General features: G+C 46.5%; 1 protein-coding gene across 8 annotated transcripts in view; it reads right to left on the minus strand.

The window, feature by feature from the left end:
- LOC118774082 (rap1 GTPase-activating protein 2-like) overlaps nt 1–22237 on the minus strand; it is a 72609-nt gene that overhangs the window by 18100 nt on the left and 32272 nt on the right. For 5 of the 8 annotated variants that reach the window (XM_036523200.1, XM_036523199.1, XM_036523198.1 and 2 more), the window contains one exon: nt 4903–4987. In XM_036523200.1, coding sequence (XP_036379093.1) covers nt 4903–4987 — 85 coding nt within the window. Of the gene's footprint in view, nt 1–2745; nt 2889–4902; nt 4988–15881; nt 16099–22237 lie in introns of those variants that run through there. The other 3 variants (XM_036523201.1, XM_036523204.1, XM_036523206.1) reach the window with 3 other exon arrangements.

The following is a 22237-nucleotide window of genomic DNA, read 5'->3' on the forward strand; positions in this document are numbered from 1 at the left end:
TGTGAATCTACATACATTATGAGCTGACACATGATGGATGGAGTAAGTGAATGAACAGAAGGCCACAAATGAGCGCTCTGGAGAGCGGTGTGGGCTTCAGCGGGATCGTACACAGCCTCCACGCACAACAGGTACCAGCCCCTGGCCAAATTTGTGAAAATATGAAATAAAGAATAAAAATAACTCATTTTTATGTACAGGTTAAAACAAGTATATTGCCGATTTCTTCAATTTATTTTAGATAGATATTAGTATTGTTTTAGCCCGAGATGCTCAGTCACTGACTGCCAAACAGTGAAAGCAGCTCCCCCCAAAAGAATGGCACTCCCTTCAACCTACCACTAGATGGCGAAAAGATACAAATAAGAGGATGAAACCAAGCGGTCCCAGTCCCTGAACAGTGCCTTTTATTGGTATTGCTACACATTTCATGTTCTAAGAGAATAATATAAAACAGAACACATTCTTCATTGAATGCATTGAAATACATATATTAGAGGAGTATGAATGAAAGTATTGTGTTTATAGAGAGGGAGACAGACACAGAGAAATAGAGAAGGGGCAGCATAACAGAGAATTGTAATTTAAATTATGGTAAACTTTAGGATGAGCTAGGGTTAAAAGGTCTGCTGCAAACCCACAATGCATGCTGCATGTTCTTGAAGTTTCTTTTATTGACACCTAAAATCTTGGTTACTGTGTTGTACCATCACTACACCAAACAATACTATTAACACTGCTCTGTTAAATACTGTTATTACATTCTTGACATACATGTACTGCACATTTGAATGCTGCCCTGCTCTTGGGACTGAAATACGCTTTGTCAACATAACTACATAATATAAACTTTAGTTGCTTTAACTGTGTAAATAGCATTTCCTTTGCCTTTATTGACACAGCTGAGTAACACTGAATTAGTTCACTGATGACCACTGAAACTCATTCATGCGTGAAATCAAACTGGAATAACTAAAAACATTCGAGATAAATCTCTTACCTCTAAGAACACCACATGATGCTAATTTTGACAGCGTGTCTCCAGACCTCACGGCTGTAAAAGACCTGGTTGCTTTGCGAATGCGAGTGTGAGATGAGGAACCGTGCATAGAGAGTGGTTATCTCTGCGTTAATGTTTAAACCGCACCGGCTGTATAATCAACACGGTCGGTCTGAAAAGTAAACCAAGCCCAACACACAGGCACCGTAATCCCGTTTGGCAGCGCTGCAAGTCCAGCACCATCGCGGCGGGTCTGAAGACTGGGCGAGGGCGGAACTCTGCGCAGCCGCTGGCGAATTAGCGCAACACTTGCGCTGCAGTTGGATCACATCTGATCTCGGTAACTCTAATCTGCACGAAGCCTCAGGTTGAATTTATGACCTCCCGAGTTCCCCGAGCCAGCCCCCCACACCCACACCCACGCCATACTGGAGCGGTGGAGATGCTCATCTATATCGAACCCCAGAGACTCTGCCCTGTCTAAACACGTACAGTATAAGACAAATGCAGCCAATAATACCGCTTTCATAATGCATCTGTCTTAAAAAAGAAGATGAAATTTATGCATGTGTGCTTTATCGTGCATGTTTTGACATGTTATCAATATAGCCCTAGAATGTTTTCATTCAATATCGCAGAATATTAAGTTTAAACATCGGTACAGAATCTTTTTCTCTTTTTCCTCTCTCTCGCCTCTCCCCTGTGTGTGTGCGCGTCTTATCTCCCCGAGCACACGACTGCATCATGTCTACATTTGTACAGAGATAAGGAGGGACTGCTGCTGGGAAAATTCATAGACAGTCTTATATCAGCCACACTTTCCTATCTTCTACTGTATTTGGATGGGACACCATATGACACCTATGATAAAACCCTTCGTATTGCGACATACCAAAGAAAAGCGCTGGGGTGGGAACTTCATTCATTCATAATGCTGCACGTAGTTCATGAGAAATTACATCATGTTTTGCATACTACTTCTTGCATTAATAATAAAGCCAAGGGTGTAACTGGAATTTACGTCCCTTTTCCTGAGATTATTGCTAAATCATTATTGTTAAAATCCATTATATTGGTAGAATATGAATCCATTACATTTTATGTGTAAGGCATATAGAGAGACCTCACTGGCTCAGTTCTTGTGGAGAGCCAGACTGCATGGATCCATTGCTCCGTGCTGAGGGAGGCCTGCCTTTTCCCTGGCCGCATGACACTCTCGAATGATGAGAACGGTGGGGGGTGCGGAGACAGCGCCCCCCACCACCACCACCACACACAGAGGGCCCCCAGCTGCGGGACGCCGCACACCGCACTCCGAACAGCGGCTGCCCCTATTCGCAGCGCTCAGCACACTCATCATCGCCCTCACACTTTCCCCTCCGCTTTCACAGCGCTGCCGTTCGGTTTTGATCTTTTAGGATGAAATTTCTGCACTTCCTTCTCCTTCTGACTGCTGCTGTTTTTCTTACTCCTTCTGTGCTTGACTTCCCAGCCCACCATGGCAGAGTGATAGACTCACATTACTGATGATCAGCAAGAATACTGAGACCTACTGAACATATATAACACTCTCACTACCAAATCTCACTACAATTACTCTGTGCTGTCATAATCACATCCACACACACACATTCACATACATAGATACACACACACAGTATGTGCACAAACGCACACATATCCATATACAAACACATAATCTCCTCCTCCGCTCACTTTTGGAAGGTCAAACTACGGCACTGTACCTCCTCTATGCTGCTTGTGTCCCCCTGTCAGAAAGTCACCTTATAGGAGCAGTTAAGTCAGGTCCTGCTTTCAGCTGGAGTTCTTGTTTATGAAAAACTGGTCTTGCAAGTGAGGCTGTATATTGAGAGAATCTCTCTCTCTCTCTCTCTCTCTCTCTCTCTCTCTCTCCCACACACACACACACACACACACACACACACTCACTCTCTTTTGCCTCTCCCCTTGACCTTTTAACTTCACTCTTCCTCTTCTATTCTGTGAGAAAAGGCACACATTCAGAGCCCTTCCTTCTTTTTGTTTTTCTTCTAAGTGACAGCTAAAATTGGGAGTGGCCCCTGAAAGGGTGTACAACGTGCACGCAATCCCGACCACACCCACTCACGAGCTGCACACGTACAGACCGCACCACGCCTGCAACACGCACACATTGTCAGCTGGACTGAAGACTGCTCCTGTGCTTCTTTTGCCAGCTCAGATGGTGCACAGGTACAGCACGTTGCATTAGGGAAGCATTAGACTGACAGCGTCCAATGGCAGAGCTGACGCCTGGGAGCCCAGTGACATTTTTTCCTAATTGTATTTCAGATCAGACTGTTTGTGTCACAACAACTAATTATGCATGGGATTAGCTGAGAGAGGGCTCTGGTGAGTGACACAGCAATATGAAAATTGTGACTTTAATATTTGTGACTTCTCTGTAATGTCTTGAGGCACCACCAAATACAAGAGGTACTTACTGCATGAATTTAGTGACCAATTTACTGGGACTCATTATGCAAAGCTGTTTATTATATAATTTAGAGACACCACATTGTCACAGTTGGTAATTTTGCACATACAGGAAATTGGGTACCTACTTATTTCAATGTGCCATGGGTAGCCCATTCCCTTGATCAAGTCATGATGACATGATATGGAAACTAAATTAATATCCCATGACATATTTCTGTGACTTCTGCCTAAGCAGTTTTGGAGACATTCTGGGGGACATTTCCAAAACTAAAGACGTGCTTCTCTATTTTCATTTAAAAGCTGAACATATGGACATGTCAGTGGAAGTACAGCTTTTCTCATTGATAAATAAATAAATAAATCTCATTTATTCAGATTCTGAAGAACACAAGGAAACCAATATTTCATTATTTTATGCACCAGCTATGACACAAATTATTTGACACCAGTATGCAGTATTAACAAAGGCATGAGCTGTATAGAAGAGGACAAAGTTCATTCATGAATGTGATGAGGACAGAAATCAACTGATGATCCCTCTTTTCTATAATTACTTCAATAATTTGAACGAAATTTCCACCATGATCAAGTGTTACCATATTGGGCCAAATATATGATGTAAGCTATTTTTATATTTGTTACAATTGATGAAGAAAATGTTTGTTTTGTGAAACATGCAACCAGTTGTAAGTGGCTTTGGGGATTTCAGACCTTGTTATTTGAGCAGTATCAGATTGCTTACACCTATTGTGAGTAAAAAAATGTTCATTCTATCCTCGTTGAAGTGCTTTCTTATAATTTAATCATAGCTTCAGTTGGACTTGGTTTATTGTGTTTCTGCACAGCAAATTATTCTTGCACAATCCAAATAATAGCTTTGGGCCACTGGTGAGAGAGTTACATCACTGCCACATGGGTCTCTTGATGAAGCTAAGTGTCAATGTCACCGCTATATGTGTGAGGCCAGCCAACGTGACTGTTCATCTCTGTGACACCTTGACTGTCTGTATGACAGTCTTTTTTTACGTCATCACTTCCGCCTGTGTATCTGTACATGCCACTCCCCCAGTCTCCGTTTCTAGCGCAGGGTGTAATCTGGAAAGCTGTTCTCAAGATACCTAGAGATATTGTATCAGTATCTCTAACAGTTACTTCTTCTGTGGTAGGGTTGTTAACCCCATGCAAAACCCCCAACCTGGAGGACCAGTTGCTATGCATTTATGGGACAGGGATGCAAAACTCCCTGAGGGTCAAATATAAACCGGCCTCGCGTACCCCACAAGATACCTAGACAGAACCAGAAATCTCGAAACGGTTTCAGAATTTCAGCATAATGACTGAAGTTAATGATGAATGATGATGGATGAACAAGCTGATCCTGGATCAGTATGTGCCAGTGCAATCCGGGCCGAGTGCCTGCCTACCTTCATGGTCGGGGGGGCGGTGCGGGGGGGCGAGGGAGGGCACTCTCCAAGGGGCACATTGGAAATGGTTAGCAGCTCCTGCTTCCTGTAACACAAGCACACTTAATATAATCTGCATCACGGCATATATTCATCACATTCTATTACCTTCTGCTTTTTTTTTCTTCTACGTATTTATTCTGGGCTGCTCAAGTGCTGGGTGTTTTATTAACCCATTCTATTACCAATTCATACTGCTGTTTGCATGAAGTATGTTGCACATGGAGCCAACAGCAGGGCCCCACTTGAATTCCAACCCATGATCCTCAAACCCAGAGCTGTGTACTCTCAACCGCTAATCCGCCAGCTGCCCGCTGTAGTTTCACACTGTGTCGGGCTGTTACGTGGAGGGGTGGAGTGTGCGCAAGGGCTCGGCTACTATGGTAACCTCTTGGGTGGACCTTGCTGTGAATTCCTCCATTGGCTACAGGTGCAGATTGTGGGGTGCTGTGACTCTGAACTGCAGTACATTGCTCAGTACTCTCAGCCAAGAGGTCACCTCAGAATTACAGACCGGAGCGTGGGGGGGGGGGGGGGGGTGTCACTCAGAGCCTACAGGGGCTACCGCAAAACAGCTATGATGGACTAGTCCCTCACATTTCTCACCGGCGCTTGTCTCCCCGGGTGACATTTCAAATTAAAGTAAGTTGTTGCACAAGGTTTTGACGGCTAGGTACTGACAGATGGCCCGGTGCCAAAGAACAGGGGATGCAATCAGATACATCTCTTCGACGGCAGTTAGCGATGTCCTCATTTGTGTACAGACAATGAGATTAATCTTATGCTTGTGTCTAGATCTGGTTGCATTGATTTATTATAATTCATTCAATTTCACGTTATTTATACACCTAGCTGACTATGCGGTGAATCAGTAGATTCATTTCAGAATGCATCTGTTAGTGATAAAGCAACAGACTAGTCCTGATGAGTCTGAGAGAGAAGGTCTCATACACACGCAATATTTTCCCTGAACAACTACTGGGACAAACTGCCTCTTACCACTGTTTTACTGTAAAAAAGGCTTGAACCAAAACTCACAGACTGGGTCTCATTTTCAGTAAACACAATTACATAATTATGTAATCACTGGTCAAAGCTTCATTTAATTAATATACTCTGCCAAACATTTAATTGCTACACTCCATAAACCTGCATATTATATATTTCACACAGAGGATGTTCATGTAATGTTTCTTTCAGTAACTATCACAGCGGTTCAGCTCAGTGTGCTGTAGTACTCCACACAGCTTGTTAAGGAAGCGAGGGGACAGTTTAATGTATCTGACACCTGATGTTTCTGTTCTAAAAATGTAACTCTCTGAAATGGCAGTCACAACTGTCTCTGTTCGCTCAGTCTAGTGCCACCGCCACACCCAGTGCTGGAAACCACACAGTCTCTCCCACCACTTCCTGTCACTCACGAATGAAACAGCTCCTACAAGGTCCACCCTCACTTCATTATCTCAGTGCCGTCGTCCCAGACTGCAGGTATCCACTGCGGCCACTAGAAGGCAGTATCATATCTGTGGTATTAGAGGAGGTATCGGCGGATCTCTCTGAAGAAAAATAGTTCTAAAATATAGTGAGAATACATTCTCACGACTATTTCTATGCAGTATAAACATTTATAAAGTTTATATTCTTGGGTACCCCCCCCCCCCCCCCCCCCACACACACACACACACACACACACACACACACACACTCTTTACATTAAAAGGAAACGGAGAGGATGGAGGAAACCGGGGATGTAGTCTCCTCCATTGTCTCCCACCATATTCCTCCCTTTTCTCCTGTCAAATTCATACATTTTCAGAACAGCGTACCCATCAGATCACTTTTAATTATCCTTCCTGCGCTCCCAGTGCTGTTTGCACAGCTTTTATGAGTATTGAGTATATACTGGCAGTAATAACAGTCCTGTGTCTCCCACTCTTCACCATGGAGATGGCAGAAGACAGGCACACATCGCCGCACCTCCGGCAAAAGGAGAAGAGGATGAGCCACGCGGACGCATGGGGTATGATGGAGGGAAGCAGTCCATCAGCTGAGAACCGACGGCTGAAGTCTGTAGCTTAATATGATTTTGTTATGATATTTTTAATGGTAAACTCAATTGTCCAAGTCACATAATGGCGCTGCCTAAATTGTTTCTCTAATGCATTTCGTACACAGTGCATTACGGGGGGGAATACAAAGCAGAGGAGATGCAAATGAATCCGAAATGCTAATGCAGAAATTAATCCACAGCAGCAAAGTCCCTCACAGACCATTCAGGTCCCTGCACGGCAGTAGGCACAAATATTTCAGTGTAACAGCTGGTGGATAACAAGCAGCGGGCAGACCGGATCAGATCACCGTCGTTGCCGCTATCTTCCTCCTCATCGGACATTTTTGTCCTCATCAACATCTTCATCATAGTTATGGTCATCACCATCATCCTCATAGTCTTCATTCACAGTTATCATCATTGTTATCATCATCATCGTCAGCAACAGCATTATTGTTATGGTCATCACTATCATTATCATCATCATCATCATCATCATCATTATCATTATGGTCATTATAATCATCATCAATGTAATCATTGTTATTGTCCTAATTAATATAATCATTGTACTAATTATATGATCACCTTTGCTAGTATAGCCATGATAGGATTTATTTCATACATTCAGTATTGCCATATTCACTATATTCTTATTTCCTCAACTACTATCTTTATCGTCACCATCAACATGAATGACAACAGCGGTAGCAATACAGCTACTACCTTTAATGGAAAAGATAATGCCAGACCAATTACATGACTCAATCATACAGCTATAAGTGTACATAAATACCCATCTATAGAGAAAGTCTTGCTTTTATGTAATCAGCATGGCAGCATAATTGCTTTAGGCTCTGTATTTGTCAGTGACAGTGAGAGATGTGGTTTTCAGGCAATGGTGTGGAGCCAGCACATATACGTCCCCCTCTCCAACACTGTCACTCTCCCAGGAAGACTCCATATTATACAGACACATGGGGCAAAGCAATGGGGAGGACTAGCAGTAATGCCCATACAAATATAACACTTATACACACGCACATACACACACACACACACACACACACACACACACACACACACACACACACACACACACACACACACACACATACACACAGAGGAAACACACACAGAGCAAACACAGACACACACACACACACATGCGCACACAGAGCAAACACAGACACACACACACACACATGCGCGCACACACACACACACAGAGCAAACACACACACACGCGCGCGCACACACACACACACACACACACACACACACACAGCAAACAGAGACACACACATGTGCACGCACACACACACACAGAGCAAACACAGACACACACACACATGTGCGCACACAGCACACACACACACACACACACACAGCAAACAGAGACACACACATGTGCGCGCACACACACACACACTCAGTAAACACACACACTGGAGCTCTAACTCCACACTGCTTCTTCTCTCACCAAGGCAACTAACAGCTCTCTCTAACCCCAAAGCTCTCTTTCAAGATGGGGGGGGGGGGGGGGTGAAGGGAAGAACAGAGGAGAATTTAATTCCTCTGATCAAAAACTAAACTAGTTAGGAAATAATTACAGCTCTCAAAAAAATTAGTAAATTAAAAATTGCCCTTGCGCACCACAGGAACATGTCCAGCCGGTGCTGTGAAAAGACTCAGAGACAGGCAATTTTCATGTGAGAGGAACGGCCGTTCAATGAGTCACTCTCTTCTAATGCAGGGGCAACGAAGGCTTCTGGGAGATCTCCACAGGAAACCACAGGCTCAGCTGTTGACTGTTTTCTCTAAGAACCACTTTGACCGGCTAACGATATTTCATTCTAAATCAAAAACAAACAAAAAAAGCTCTGAAAGTAGCGCTTCCTCTGAAGTGCTGTACAGAGCTGAGAACACATTCAACGTGAAGAGCTGTTGATTGGGCATATTTTTTTTCTCCACGAACACTCAATCCATTGAACTCCAATTGGTCAAGATGTATCAAATCTTTGTGAATGGAGTCAAATGTGTTCAATGTAAGTGTAATCTATTATCATTCAGTTGCTGGTGATTGTTTTAAACAATGGGACTCAACAGCCCACTTGTGTTTTGGCACAGTGATCATTCGAAAAAACTGAATTGCTCATTTTTCTTTATTAAGTAAACACAATGAGCTGGTGATGCAAGATTGTTCTGTTGCCAAAAAGGTCATAGGTTCATAGATTTTTTTTCCGCTTATTGATTTGGAGAAACCAGTGAGTGGTATGTTGTTTGGAGGTGACACTTACTGTGACACCACACCATATGTTAGAGGACATATAGAGTTGGCTTTTATTTTATTTTGACGGGTCTATTTTTTAACTGTACATATAACGCCAATGAATGCCAATATAATAAGGCTTTGGACAAGTTGTTTCATAAATGAAGGTGCAGCAGATATAACAGGTATTTTTCTCCTCCTGTCAGACACAATCAACACTCACCTATGATTGGCTTAGGTATTCTGCACATGGAGCACAAGCCAATCAGAGCATATTCCTAATCACATGCAAAGAGAAAAGCAAGATGCCCAATGTCACCATAGAGACATCTGTAAAGGTTCAGGAATGGCACTTGCAATCTGCGGTTTCCTCATCAGCTTCAATGCAATGCTCCTTCAAAACCGATGGCCCGGATCAGCAGAGGTGACCCCGCCGTGTTCGGGGAACATGGCTCAAAATTGCACCGCATCAGCAAGCTCATCAAGTTTTTTCCCCACTCCCTTGGATGGGGGAAGATTGCTCATCCTAAACATCGATTGTCATTGTGCTATTTGAAAACCTCCTCCAAGAATGGCAGCTCTCTCACACACGTCGACTCTCTTCGCCTTTAAATCTTTGATTCCATCTCCCCACTCCGCTCTGCACCTGCTACCCCCCATTCGCAGCTGGTATCGTAATCAACAGATAGCGCGGAGGAAAGCCTGACGCACCAGTCTACACTCAGAAGCCATGTCCTTCTCGTCTCTCTGTAATGCTCCCAAATAATGAGATTAATAGAGGCAATTCCAGGAGGCCATGTCCGCGTTGTAAGAGATACGTACTGTAGGTGAAATGCTGTACGAATAAAGAGCCCCAGCAGTACTGTACAGTACTGTGATGGATGAGACCAGCGCTGTTTGCCATGAACTGCAAAGGGCCTCAGACTGTATGCTTACATATATAATGGGTGCAGGTTTATTATTATTGGCATTAAGCAGACGCTGTTATCCAGAGCGACTCACGTAGGTTATAAGTTTTATATGTTATCCATTTATACAGCTGGATATTTATTGAGGCAATTCTGGGCTAAGTACCTTGCCCAAGGGTACAGCAGCAGTATCAAAGTGGGGAATCAAAGAAGCAACCTTTCGGTTACAAGCTCTGCTACTTGCCACCATGCTACACTGCTGCCCCAGAGTAGCCACTGACTATAATAAAAGACAACATTCAAAGCGCATAGAAAGACCACTGGAGACAGACGGGGGCTCATGTTTTTTGCTTAATTTCTCAATTTCTATCAACAGGAATGAGGAACACTTGCTGTGCAAACGTTAGCGGAGAATCCTTTCTTTGGTAACTACTTTAGTGGCTCACAGCCGTCTGCAGAAACAGGGGTCCCACACGAAACAGGTCTTAATCAGTGTGACTCATATCCGGTCCACACAAATGTTTTGATCCGGTGGAGTTCTTCACCAGCTGAGTCTGACATCATTTAACAGATATCGGCCTTTTGTTCTTCACTACAAATAAGGACTGCAGGAAACATGTTGTTCTCACAGAGAGATTCAAGCGAAGGTGTTTCTGTAAGGCATTCATTTTCATTCCAGGCCCTTGGACATTAGTAATAAGTATAGATTTTCAGCTTCATTTATTAAGAGCGATTAGCTGTTCAATAGGCCTTTGGACAATGAATTGGAAAACTGATTGGGCTTAACTGAGACAGATGCACCCACCTTGTTCAAGGGGAAGAGATTAACCAAAATATGTCTAATAAACATATCAGCACAAACACAAACCAAATCGATTTCTGTAGAGGCGGCAAATAAAGATAAGCTTTTGTTTAACAGCTCAATCGCTCCTAATTAATTGAGAATGGCTGAAAAGACAATTAACACACAAGACCAGATCTGAGAAGTACTGATCTAGAGAACAGGGTAGACGCTGGTCATTTAAAACTACTTACAGTATTTTAAACAGTACGGTGCCCTGAACAGTCATACACTCAGAGCATAACTACTTAACTCGATAAACATAAGCACACAAGGTTCTGTTGTACGTAACACTCACATGGCATCTGAATTTCAACAAAGATGTGGTTTCAGTTGTTCTCAGCATGGTCTCCTTACTATTGTATATATTCAAGTATTGCTTTAAATGAGCAGAACTGCTGGCAGAGCGCTGTAACTGTAGCGAACACAGGCTGTTTGACAAGGTGAGAGGCCTTGAGAAAGAGTAGCATTATCACAGTGTGCAAGGTGTGTTTACTCTCTCAACACAGAAATCACCACCCCCATGCAGCAGCGAGCTTAAGACTCACTGCCATTTCTGTGCGAGTGTCTGAGGGGTGGGAAGCCATGTATCCCTATAAATGAAGGGCTTTCATTGAGGCCTGTTTGCGCCCAGAGGCCTTTTGTTTCTGTGGGGAAGGAGTGAGTGAGCGCGTGGTGTGGTGTGGCGGGGTGTGTGTCATGGCGGGGTGTGTGTGACCGCTGTGCAGACTGAGACGTAAGAGCCGAGGTGGGTCGATCTCTGCGGCGTGGCTCTGACTCTAAAGCCAGCCAGGGTAACACTACACCCTTCTCATGCAGGGTCCGGAATCTGTCTTACACACACACACACACACACACACACACACACACACACACACACACACACACACACACACACACACACACATACACACATACTCATGCGTGCACATACACACACACACACACACACTCACTCATTCACTCATTCACTCACTTACTCACTCAGTCATTCACACACAGGTGAACCCTGTATCTTACATACCTACTCTGGCACTCATTCATTCACACTTTCACTCTCTCACCCAGTCACTTCCTCACACACAACTTCTTTCCATCACTTACTCTCTTATTCACTGTCCCTCTCATTCACTCATAACGCACTCTAACTCACCCTCTCATTCTCTCTTTCACACACCCACTGTCTTTCTCTTTCATACACACAGTGAATATATGGCACTCTTTCTCTCTCTCTCTCCCTCTTTCTCTTTTTCTTTCACACAGTCACTGTCTCTTTTATACACACTGTATTTATGGCACTCTCTCTCTCTTCCTCTTTCTCCCCCTCTCTCTATCTCTCTCTGTCTTTCACACACTCATTCACTGTCTCACTCTTGCGCTGATAAATATACTCACTGTATTGATGAGAACCACAACCTAACTAGTTTGTGTGACCTCTTTCTGACAAGTTTTCTTCAAATGATTTTCTCCATCCCCCTCTTTCTTTCTCTCTCTCTCTCTCAGTGCTTTCCTGCAGCACAGTGAAATCCTAAATCTTTTAATTGCCGTGCACACATGTGCGTGTGCGGAGGCAATTACGACTGATTAAGAAGCAATTAATAACTGAAAACTGAAAAAAAAAACCCACACACACCTGTAAAACAGCAAACACCAACGGCAACCGTGCAAACAAAAAGGACTGACAAAAGCCTCTTCTTCTCGGCTCCCCCCTCGCCCCGCCCCACCTCTCTGTCTGTCTGCTGCACCGTGTGCCTCTCCCGGGGGAACAGGTCACATGTTCAGCGTTTTAAAAGTTAAATGATCGGCCCTCGTTCTGCAGAGTCACCCTGCTCTGTGCATCAGGACCTGTCTCGGGGTGCGTGTGGGGTGGGGGGGTGGGGGGGCGCTACACAGGCAGCAGCAGCCACTCCTCTCTCCCAGGTTAAGCGTGAGCTCACCAGTCAGAGATTCACTCATTTCAGAATCGACTCCCTTAATGTCAATAAAATTACCGGCATCGAGGCAAAGTTTTATGACCAGCATCGCCCCCCTCCACTGCCCCCCCCCCCCGGCAAAACAAGAAAAATGAGACAGAGTGTATGACCGGAGGGCAGACGGAGAGAGGGGGGGGTGGGGGCAGAGACAGAGTGAGGGAGGATGAGAAATGAAGAGCAGAAGCTAAAAATACCAGCCTCGGTCCCACGTTTGCCCGCTCTCTGTAAATAGGCTCCATGGAATCTGGTAGTGTCTCTGGGCTCTTGTTAGTGAGACAATGCCACATCATCCAGGATACTCACCGCTACGGTGCCGCTGTCGCAAACAAGCACACACACACACACACACATGCGCGCGCACACACAAAGTCAGACAGGTGTTAATGATGACACTTTAGTCATTAGAGCTGTTAGGGTAATTATGCTGGAGATCGGGAGTGGGCCCACGTGCGCAAAACGCACAGGCGGGGGTCAAAGGTCAGGGCACCTGCACTCAATCCCTGCCTAACAAGAAGAGAAGAGCCAGTGGGGTCGCATTAACCCCCTTCCATCTGCTGTTGGAGACGAGTCAGAGTGTCACCTTCACCTGTCCCCTTCCTCTTCTCCGTGTTTTACTCCTCCATCACAGATCCCGCCATTTATCGATCTGTGTGTCTCCCTGCCCGCCCCTGCATCCATCTGTAGCCCTATCTGTCCATCCATCAACTCGTCAGCCTGCGTGTAACCACACGCTCATGTTGCAAAATGGCTGCAATTTGGGTCAGGCAGAAGCGGGAAGTGAGTGTTCCCATTCGGAGAACAACAGAGCATCCCCATCAAGCCCCGGCAGACGCGCACGCGCAAGACTTCAGACGGCGCAATTAACAACTTCCCAGTCATTGGCTCATAAAGCACGAGGCACAGGTTCCAATCCCTCGTCTACAGAGTTCCTATTCTCTGCTTGCAGGGTGGTTGAAATGCAACATGTGGCAGGTACAGTTAGAAGGTGTACAGTACACACAACCCTGCTGTGGTGCTGATAGGTAAGGGGGGGGGGTCACTCTATGGCTCGCAGTGAGCTGCGCCTCTCGCAGGTGTGTGTGTTATGTTTATGTGTGTGTTTTCCATGCTGTCCCAAGTGTCCCTCATTGGGGTCAGGATTATGGTCGAATCCATTGAAACCGCGCAGTCATGGCCAGTTTACATTTCATCGCTACCAGCTGCTAATCGCGAGTGTTTTCACAGTGATGGCGAAAGGGAAAAGAGACAGAAAGAGAGGGAGAGGGAGAGAGAGAGACAGGGAGAGCTGAGGGAAGAGAAAAAAGGAAAGGAATAAGAGAATGGATGAATGAGAGAAGAGAGGGAGGAGAGGAGAGAGGAAGGACTGAGTCAGGGCGAAAGGAGGAGAAGCTGGAGCGAAAGGAACAGCGGACAAGGGGGACAAGATCCAAGAAAAAGAGAGGAGTGAGACGTGCAGAGAGAGGGGGGTGATAAAGTAGGAGGGGGAGAAAGGGGAACAGAGAGAGAGAGGAAGAGGGAGGGAAGGGAAAACAGAAAGAAGGGCGAGCGAGGGATGGGAGGGAGGAGAGAGAGGAAGGTCTGAGTCAGGCAGTGAGGCGGCAAATTTTGGAGTACAAGTTGGAGCGCAGGACAGAGAACAAGCGGGGGGAAAGTCAAAAGAAGGACGGAGAGGGAGTGACACACACGCAGAGAAAGTGAGAGGTAAAGTGCAGCGAAGGTCACATGCTAATCGGTGGAGGAACGGTGACTGCAGCAGTGCATTATAATCAACCTTGCTATGACAACAGTCATTAGCGGAGCAAAGAGTACTAAATTCCATTCCACCTGGCACAGAGAGGACTGTGTTGATAATTACTGCACATGCACGCTCTTGTAGGCACATACACACAAACACACACACACACACACACACACACACACACACAGACAAACAGTCACAAACACACACACTCACAACGCTTGCCACTGTACAAGCGCAAGGTTGTTTCTACAGCATTCAGAACATTTTTAAAACATGCTATAAAAGCAAGCCTCAGTGCAAGATATCCAAGGGAAAATCTCAAGGGGAAGTGTGAATTAATGGAATACAATATGAAATGATAAAAGGTCAATGCTCAAGTCACACATGTTTCAGGGTCATAAAAGCTGGAGAAGACACTGAGTCAGTCATATTCCCTCCCCCACCCCCCCCCCCCCCACCCCCCCCCCCCACTTTTTCTGTTTGTCTCCAGGTAAATCACCAAGGGGGAGAGAGCAGAGGGAATACAGAGACAGATAAAAAAACACCACCTGTCAGAGCGTCTGGGATTCAGGGCCCGGGCAGCACACATCCACATGTGACAGAGAAGACAGTTGATTTCTTTCCTCTCTCTCTCTCTCTCTCTCTCCTCCCACACTCAGGGGACCCCTTCCTTCAGGTTCAGTCCAACCTCCCCTCTCTCATCACTGCCCTCACCCTGCTTCCCCTGGCCCGGTCCAACACACTGCACCCGATGCAAACGGCTCGCACAGACACGGCAACGCCGGCGTGACCGCTGGCAAACTCACGCTGGAGCCTGACAGACGGACTCTGTGCCTTTCTCTCCGTCTCGTACACACGCACGCGCTGACCTACTGTGTACTGTTATGTCAGCACGAACACACATGGGTACACTGTGTCACGCACACAGTGGCGCAAGAGATGCACTCGGACCATCAAACACACTGCAACGCGCAGCGAGTCTAAAGACCTACTGCTGACAGCACGGGGATGGCCTCAAAGTGGGCGCAAAAGCACCTGACAAGCAACGGACCTCCCTACCACTGACTTGAAAACAAACCAACATGTGGAGACCACAAGGGGGAGAGGGGGAGAGGGGGAGAGGGGGGAAGGGGGGGAGAGGAGAAGTCTACCCACCGGTCATTCTCCTCCTTCTCCTTCTCTCGGTGCCGCCGGGACCGGTGCAGGAGTCCGATCAGAACCACGGCTGCCCGGATCCCGGCTTTCTTGGAGTGCGCCCTGCCGCTGGACTGGGACATGGCGCCGGGTCCAGGTGACAATTCGGTAGTCCCAGAGTCCCCCGAGCCGGACGCCGCTGCACTGCACTGATTCTCCAGCCTCACTGTGTATATGCATTGCTTGCTCCATCTGATCCACTCTCTCTCTCTCCCTTTTTTCCCTCCCTCCCTTCTCTCTCTCCCTTTTCCCCCTGCCCCTCGCTCCCTCCCTCCCCGCCAGCTCCGTTCTGATAGGGAAGCCCTCGCTGCTGGCTCCGCCCCCACCCCGTCCCCCCCTCAATGTTAGTCCCTCCCCCCCCTGCGCTCTTCCTGCCTCTCTCCTCCAGCCTGCCTCTGTTTTTCTTTCTCTCTCTCTCTCTCCGTCACACGGCTGATTTTTTCCATTCCCAACTCCTTTCCTGTTCTTTTCCTCCCTTCAAGGGCACCTTCCATTCATCTCTGAAAAATGACGGAGGAACGGCGCAACATCGTGGCGTGCGCGAGCCATGCCTTTTCGCGGCTTAATGTTTTTTTACAAAACCACGAACGCAGCAGAACGAGCCAAGTTCGCGTTACTTCTGGCTCCTGAAGTCGTAACGTCAAAGCGACGGGCAAGTTCTCACGGCGCGGACGCACTATCTCCAATCCGCATAAGCACAATATAAGCAGTTATTACAAATTCTACACAGCCTAATCCTGCCTGTGATTTTCCCAAAGCACTGACGCACCCGCGTACATCGCAAGAAGGCACTGTTCTGCACGGTGCTGACCAGGGAAGGTGTCTGAGGGGCTGTTCGCCCCGTTCAGCCCTGACACCTGTGGAGTGGACTCACAGGAGCGAGAGGCAGGTACACTGCTCACGGCCCCCCGGCTCCCGTAATGGCGATTCCCGGTCAGCGGCGTGTACCAGCCCCCCTCTCAGGAGAACTCCCAGACAAGAGGGGTGCAGCGGGGGGGGGGGCAGCTGTTACTGAAGGGGACAGAGCCATCTCTCGCTAAACGGCAGAAACAGCTTGCACTCAAGAGGATGGGGGGAAAAAAAGAATCACTCTGGCTGAAGAGGTGGAGACTGTGAGAGCAGGAACAGGTTTTTGTGATGTTCAGAGCTGCGCAAAGCAGAAAAACAGAGAGAATGAAGGTCAAGTGGTGGTCAGGCTGGGCAGCAAGCCAAAGGTTGCTGGTTTGATTGCCAGGTGGGCCACTGCTGCTGTACCCTTGGGCAAGGTGGTTAACCCAAACTGCCACAGTAAACATCCAGCTTTATAAATGAAGACCATTGTGAGCTATATAAGTCACTCTGCATAAGAGAGGCTGCTAAGTAAATGAAACGTAAATGTAAAGGGTACGAAGCTCTTCTGGTTTAGCCCTCTCCCTTCAGGCTCTGTACTCCTTCTTTAAAAGCTCGGCCCTGCTCGGGGGTGAAGTGGAGGGCAGTAATTTTGGGGCTGGGTCTATGGGATGGGTAATGACCTTGCCATCTCAAGCTACTGAAACTAAACCCGACTTGGAATATTTCAACTGTACACCATTTGCAACTCAGCTTTTTTTCCTCTCTCAATCCTATCAACCCTCTCTTCATCCTCTGGCTATCTGATTAACTCTGTCTTCACTATCCACAAGCACACACACACACACACACACACACACACACACACACTCTCGCACACACACACAAACATACACACACACGCTCACACATATACACACACGCGCACGCGCACACACACGCACACGCACACACACACACACACGCTCACACACATACACACACACACATACACACACACGCACGCACACACACACACACACACACACACACACACACACACACACACACGCACACACACACACATGCTCACACACACACACAAACATACACAAGCACACACACACTCACATACGCCCACATACTCATATACATACAAATGCACAGGAACACACACATACACACACATTCACTCACACACTCTCACATACAACCATGCATGTACGCACACACACACACACATGCACACACATACACACACACACGCACGCACACACACACGCACACACACACACACACACACACGCACACACACACACGTGCGCACACGCACACACACACACGCACGCACACACAAACATACACACATGTGCTCGCGTACACACAAACACAAACATGCACACACACGCATACACAAACATACACACACATGTGCTCGTGCGCACACACACACACACGCACGCGCACACACACACACACACACACACACACACACACACACACACGCACAAGCACTTTGTTGCAGTCTCCGCAGCCAGCCCTGTTGGTGTTGGTGATCAAAGTGCTGCCAAACTGATCTTGTTGGACAAAAATAACCTGGAACTGCACAGGGTAAGAATGTGATCTGGAGTTGGGCCCAGGAGAGCTTTTGGGCTCCACTACCATCACACACTGACTACTGAACACTTACTCAGTAACACTCACTGACACTAAATGGCTTTCACTCACACCCACTTACAAACCCACACTATTTACCTTTGTGCCATTGCCTTTTGGGTCACGGTTTTGTCTGGCTATTGCTCTTTAACTTTAGGAATGATTCACTAGGAAAGGCATTTTAATTCTTAAGGTGTAAGCAGCCAATCTATCAGGGGCTGGTGAGCTACAAATAGGTGAGGGAGAGAACTTACTTTTATTTCTTGACTCTCCTTATTCTTTTTCAATTGATTACATCTGTGATAGCATTGCCCTTATCCACCTGAGATAAAATCACTTCAGGTATAATGAAATACTACTGATTTTCAGTAAAAAAAAATTGACCTCCAATCTCTCTGTTACAATCAGAGTCTACCTGAGTGTATGATGTACCCAATGATGTTCCCAAAGGTATCGTAATGCTACAACAAATGCAGTTAAGATAAAAAAACAACACCTGTTATGTCAGCACAGACACACATGGGTACACTGTGTCATACACACAGTGGCACAACAGATTCACTCAGATCACCTGGTGCTGATAGGTTTTTCATGATTTTCAACAGGCTGGCCAATCAAGAGCAGGTTCAGGACAATTTAATGGTGGATTCTCTGTCTGCCCTATTGCTTTCTTAGTAGCCACCACTGCAATACATTTATTAAGCATGCCCAGCAGAAGAATGTGTGCACAGCCCTGTGTACAAGGAAACACGTCACCTTGATTTCTCTGTGGTGGCTAATTCAGGTACTTGTTTACTTATTCCCTGAAGTGACTGACTGCCCACTTTGTTTATGCAAAGTGATATGGTATGGCTGTCTTTAATGGAATGCTGTTTATACCTGTCTAACCACATGCACATTCATCTCTCAGCTCACTGTTCAGTAACTGTCACCCTGTGTCTCCATGTGACCATGTTTATAGGTCGTGATTGATAGTCTGTGGACTGGAATGACAGTTGTAAGACTGCTCAAGCTGTTCTAAGCCTGTCCATTAACATCCTTGATTAACCCCACTGCCCAACTACACCCACTAACCCACTGCCCAACATCATAAACTAAACCCAGTGGCCAACACTATAAACTAACCCCACTGCCCAACACCATAAACTAACCCCACTGCCCAACATCACCCACTAACCCTGCTGCCCCACATCACCCACTAACACCACTGCACAACACCATAAACTAGCCCCACTGCCCCACATCATAAACTAACCCCACTGCCCAACATCACCCACTGATCCCACTGCCCAACACCATAAACGAACACCACTGCCCAACATCACCCACTAATCCTACTGCACAACACCATAAACTAACCCCACTGCCCAACACCATAAACTAACCCCACTGCCCAACATCACCCACTAACCCCCTGCCCAACACTATAAATTAACCCCATTGCCCAACATCCCCCACTAATCCCACTGCCCAACACCATAAACTAACCCCACTGCTCAACATCACCCACTAACACCACTGCCCAACACTATAACCTAACCCCATTGCCCAACATCACCCACTAATCCCACTGCCCAACACCATAAACTAACCCCACTGCCCAACATCACCCACTAATCCCACTGCCCAACACCATAAACTAACCCTACTGCCCAACATCACCCACTAACCCCACTGCCCAATACCGTAAACTAACCCCACTGCCCAACACCATAATCTAAACCCACTGCCTAACTAGCTACTGAGATGTTACATTTAATTTCATGTTCATTTAAAGTTCTGTGTGTTACCGCACCCTAAATTGACAAACACAGAACCCAACCCAACAGAACCTGAAATCAGCTTCTGTTAATAATTAAGATCTAGTAATTACATATCGATGCAAGTGTGCTGCTGAATGTATGAATGTATTATAATATTTATCTAAATGCTCACTGGGAACTGTAATCATGTCATCTGGTGTCCTCACATTCTTCATCAAATTCCTTACAAGCCGGGGTTTTACATATCACATTTTACTGCTTTACATAGGGGGCCACCAGTTATTTAGTGTTTACTGCAATGGAGAATCAATGAGCATGTAACAGAGGGCCATAGTCCAGTGTCTGGTTTGTTTCAACAGCAACCTGAATGCTGGACAAACCTACAGTGCAGAAACGTCCGAACTGGAGGTGAGGTAGCCTCAGTTTTCGACAGGGTGTTTGTTTGAATATAGCCTGAGCCCCTGAGCGAGTCTCTGGCAGTGAATGTGCTCTGTGCCTGCCCTGCTCTCGCAGGGGCCGGCCCCAGCTACACCACAGCGGCCGCTCCATCACCGATACAGAACATTTCCCTTCAGCCCAGACAGGGGAGCACTCAGGCAACTATTAGGAACCCCTCCCCCGCGCCACGGGGGTGTCTGAGACACCGCCTGACGGGCGGTCCATCAGCTCCAGAAATAGACTGCGGACAGGTCGTGTGATGGACTCCTCCGGCTCTCAGGTATCATTTTTTAAATACCCAAATGGCTCTTTTGTCCCGTCAGCGCAATTACTGCGGAATGATCATGACGGAGTGCCACCCCAGAGAGGCCAGCGACGGTTTGACATCTATCCTCACACCGATGCACCGGGCACTGGCCGCTTCTTATTTATGGGTCCACTTGAAGGGAATCTACCAAAATTCTTCTAAAAGACGATGGGGGAAATCAGCACGAAGACAGAGGAAGGGGAAGTGACACGGTGGAGAAGAGAATGACCAGGCAAAGGAGAAAGGCGAAAGAGAGGAGGGAAATGGCCTCTCACTGTGTCACATCAGAAATTCACTTAGCTTATCACTGAGCCAGGGCTGCCCATTGTTTCTTGTCTCTTCCCACTAAAATATCATCATGGCACTCGTTTGATTTTTTCCCCCCGTCACCTTTTTGAATTTGATTGTTTCTCTCTCTCTTTGTATCGGCTGAGGTCTGTCTTAATGCATTCATGAAGATAAAGACCCCCTCCCCTTTCCATTTCTCCGAATGCTGAAATGTCACAATTCAGCGGCGCAAACCCAGTTTTATCCTGTCGTTCAGAGTCCACTCGATGTTCCTTTCCCCCTCAGCGGAAAATGTCATCCTTAGAATTGGTTCCTCAAATCAATTTTCCCTTCCCTCCCTTTTTGCTGAGTGAGATGACAGAGCCGAGGCTGATACCTGTTTATCTGCATCCTCACATCACTCCACTCACAAAAAACGTTGTCACCGCGCCGGCTCTTCACCGGCAGACCGATCACAATCCTGGCTAAACTGTGACCAAAGTCTTCATTATTTCAACGCCGCCATCGCCATCAACAACAAAGGCAAGCAATTGGGGAGAAAAAACAGGTGTGATTATGGGTATGAATAAGGATTATTTAGCCTTTGAAAGCGATTGGTTTGAGGCTTAACGGCAGGCACACGCAGCTCCTCCGAGCTCAGAGCTGACGCAGACGGTGGAACAGACCCTCACTGCAGTTTTAATAGATTTTTCAGAAGTCAGTAATGAAGTAGATAAGAACTGCAGGGGACTCTCGCTGTGAACCGGAGTATGTGTGTGTGTGTGTGTGTGTGTGTGTGTGTGTGTGTGTGTGTGTGTGTGTGTGTGTGTGTGTGTGTGCGTGTGTGCGTGTGTGTGCGTGTGTGTGTGTGTGTGCGTGTGTGTGTGTGCGTGCATGACGGACACAGAGAGAAAAGGAAAGAGAAGGGGAGAGAGAGACACACATCACAATGTTTTCGCTCTTCTCTCCCACTCCACCTCCTTTTTTGACTGCTGCCTTCCATAGTAATAATTCAGATGAAATCTTTCTCTTTATCATTGGCGCTATTATTAGTATTACTATTAAAAAAGGGACAATGG

This window comes from Megalops cyprinoides, chromosome 3, assembly GCF_013368585.1.
Source record: "Megalops cyprinoides isolate fMegCyp1 chromosome 3, fMegCyp1.pri, whole genome shotgun sequence".
Classification (NCBI taxonomy): domain Eukaryota; kingdom Metazoa; phylum Chordata; class Actinopteri; order Elopiformes; family Megalopidae; genus Megalops; species Megalops cyprinoides.